General features: G+C 56.1%; 1 protein-coding gene across 1 annotated transcript; it reads right to left on the reverse strand.

Moving 5' to 3' along the window:
- Positions 1-227: 227 nt before the first annotated feature.
- On the reverse strand, positions 228-488 carry TRAVEDRAFT_106892 (uncharacterized protein; the record flags this gene model as incomplete). Its single annotated transcript, XM_008041715.1, has 1 exon — positions 228-488. A coding segment is annotated over one exon (261 nt), but the record flags the coding sequence as incomplete, so codon positions are not given.
- Between the last annotated feature and the right edge of the window lie 2,428 nt (positions 489-2,916).

Genomic DNA, 2,916 nt, shown 5'->3' on the forward strand with positions numbered 1-2,916 from the left:
CGTTGGAAGAAGTCCAGCAACCAGGACTTCATCGGCCGGAAGGGATAATACCGCACCGCCTCGTATGAGACACGAACCTTTCCCCACCTCGACTTGGGCGCATGCTCCTGTCGGTAAACGAGTCGCGCCCCACACGTGGGCTTGTCGGTTTCCTGAAAATCACAGAAGTGGGGATAGGGATCGTGCGGCTTGTGTCGATCTGGGGCAAAGGTCTTGAAACACTTAGGGCAGGCCGCGTACCGGACGATGTTTGGCTCGAGATCAAGGAGAGCGAGGACTGTTCGGATGTCGTCCGGTATGGAAGCCAGAAGATCCGACTGGTCGTGACTGAGAGCTCGGGGTTGACCATGAGAGACGTTGCAGTACATGAATGCACCGAAGAGCATGACTTGGAAGGCGGCCAACCCGTACTGGGCGGTGAGCCGATTTGCGGCCGCGAGGGCATGCAGGACGGTGACGAAGAGCAACGCAGCGAGGATGAAGGGCTCAAGCTTCTTCCTCCGCAGCGATGCGTCCACAGCTATAGTGAATCAGCACTTCGCCGGATGGAGGAGTCGCAAGAGGCACTCACTGGGATCCATGATGAGCGGTCCGGTTGCGAGGTCGTCGATGCCTAGTCCATATAGACCTGCGGCTAGCTTCTCCTGATCCCAGACGTCCTCCCTGAATTGTTCATAGCGTTGAACCTCGAACTGGATGTCTTTTATGAGGCGATCCAAACGGTGGTCCGCGTCCCGACTATCCGACGATGGCAATACTTGCAAGGCCTCCTTTTCCGAGAGGAGCCACCGCAGCGCAGATTTGAACCGAGCGCCATCGCCGTCATCAGTGGGTTCAGGGAGGGGGTCCAGAAGAGACGCAGGTTTGCGCGGGAACGTGAGGGCGACGTAATGCGACAGCATACTCCGATGACGGTGTAGCACCGACTGGCTCGCAGATATCCGGGCCATGCGCTCCTGCACTATGATGGACGAAGTCGTTTCATGATTTGCGTGATCCGTTCCTTCGCTCTGACAAAATACGATATTTAATATTTAAAAACCGGTCCCGTACATCGCAAGTGATCATACAACGCACCTCGACGTCCGCTACGGCAACTGGTTCCTCGTCAAGGCGTGTGGACTGACCCGCGGTATCCAGCTGACGGTACGTTCAAGCCATCGACCAACGGCATCGGTATAGCTTTGAAGACTCACCACGGTATCGCTAGCTCGCACAGGCAACGTGGATTGGGACAAGGGAGGAGATGCTACGGTGGCCAAGAGGACAGTGTTCCCCACGATCTGTTCCTCCCTCTGCATGGCCTTCAGAGTGTCGTCCAGGCGATGTTCCAAGATAGTTTCGGGGGCGAGCAACCGGCCATTCCGTTCGATGCCACCTTCGTTGCAGATACGCCGTTTGCATTTACTGCATGTGCACAGCTCCTTGATGGCCATGGCCAAAACCGTACCCTACAAGGGCAGAAGATAGGCGTCGACTAGGACGGAGGATTGCAGAGAGCGGGGGGAGGAGAGAGCGCGATGGGGCACACTAGGGTCCCTATCAGTGATTAGCAAATGACTGCCTGTTGCGGTCATCTGGGGTTCCCATCAGAGCAGACTCGTACGCTACGGCCCACCAACTTATCACTCATCAAAGAGAATAATATGAGTCTATTGTCATGATCTACTGCCATCCGTAGAGATATGAGCACAGCGAGAGCGAAGCATGCATCCTCACGTCCGCTCAATCGCCCAGTCCCAGACTGGGCGATCAGACGGCGTAGGTCGAGGCGGTGAGGAGAAGCGAGGCCATACCAGACTCACGATGAGGAGAAACAAACAGACGAAGAGGAACTTGTATCCCACGGTGATCCACCGTATAAGATCCCAGACCGCGGCGATCGGAAAGAGTCGACCCTGACGGCCGATGAGCGATATATACGCGCAACAGCCGTGCCTCGAACGTACCGCGTAAACGTACACACCGCATGTCTTTAGGTACCCAACAAGGGTAGACGGGAGTGCGTATTTGAAGTACGGCTGCAATGTATGTTAGCGAGGTGATGAATAGACGGACAAGCTCGCAGTCACCGAAGAGGCGGTAGTGTCGGGATCAACGGGGGCCTGGTTGACCCCGGCCTCGTTAGGGTTCGCAACCTGCACCTCCGCCGGCGGGATTCCCTCAGAGACCTCGACCTCCGGAACGGCGCGTTCTTGTGGAGAACAACCTGTAGATTGCGCGGACAGCTGTCTCAATGTCACCTAACCGAACGTTCACAGAGTAAGAGCATACACACCTTGCGCGGGGACTGATGAGCCTTTGCGGTGCGCTCCTGAACGTCCCACCACCCATCACCTCCGCGAATCGGAGCCGGACGGGCCGCACCAAGGCCTGAAGGATCGGGGAAGATGAGCGCTGCTGATACCTCCTGAGCAAGCGACTGCAACGGGCGATTGTCCTCGAGAGGGCGCGTTGTCATGCACCAAACTGGTTTGGCACATGGGCCTACCGGAACAGTCCAGGGTATGCCAGCAATAGGAGCACCCTCACCAGACAGACCTAGGACCAGAGACCAACCTAGCAGACACCAGAATGCTTAGGACTAGCCCAGAGGTCAGGAGACAGTTCCGGAAGGTACCGGAAACTTCAGGAAGAGGAGGAACCCAGCCATCAACACAGGATCATCTGCAGTCATGGAGAACATGCTAGACTACTTCAGCTGACAAAGGCACAGAAATTGCCAGGAGGTTCTAGAAGGTTCCGGACGACGTGCACATGACAGCCTAGCATCAGAGAGCCAGGGAGCACCAGGATATTCCAAGGAGACAGGAGGAGAACATGCTGGAAACCCACGGAATGTTGCGGAACATTGCGGAATATTGTGGAAACCACTGGAATACTCAGTGTTCCCCTTCAAGAATTCCCTGGAAACCA

Source organism: Trametes versicolor (genome assembly GCF_000271585.1).
Source record: "Trametes versicolor FP-101664 SS1 unplaced genomic scaffold TRAVEscaffold_7, whole genome shotgun sequence".
Lineage (NCBI taxonomy): Eukaryota > Fungi > Basidiomycota > Agaricomycetes > Polyporales > Polyporaceae > Trametes > Trametes versicolor.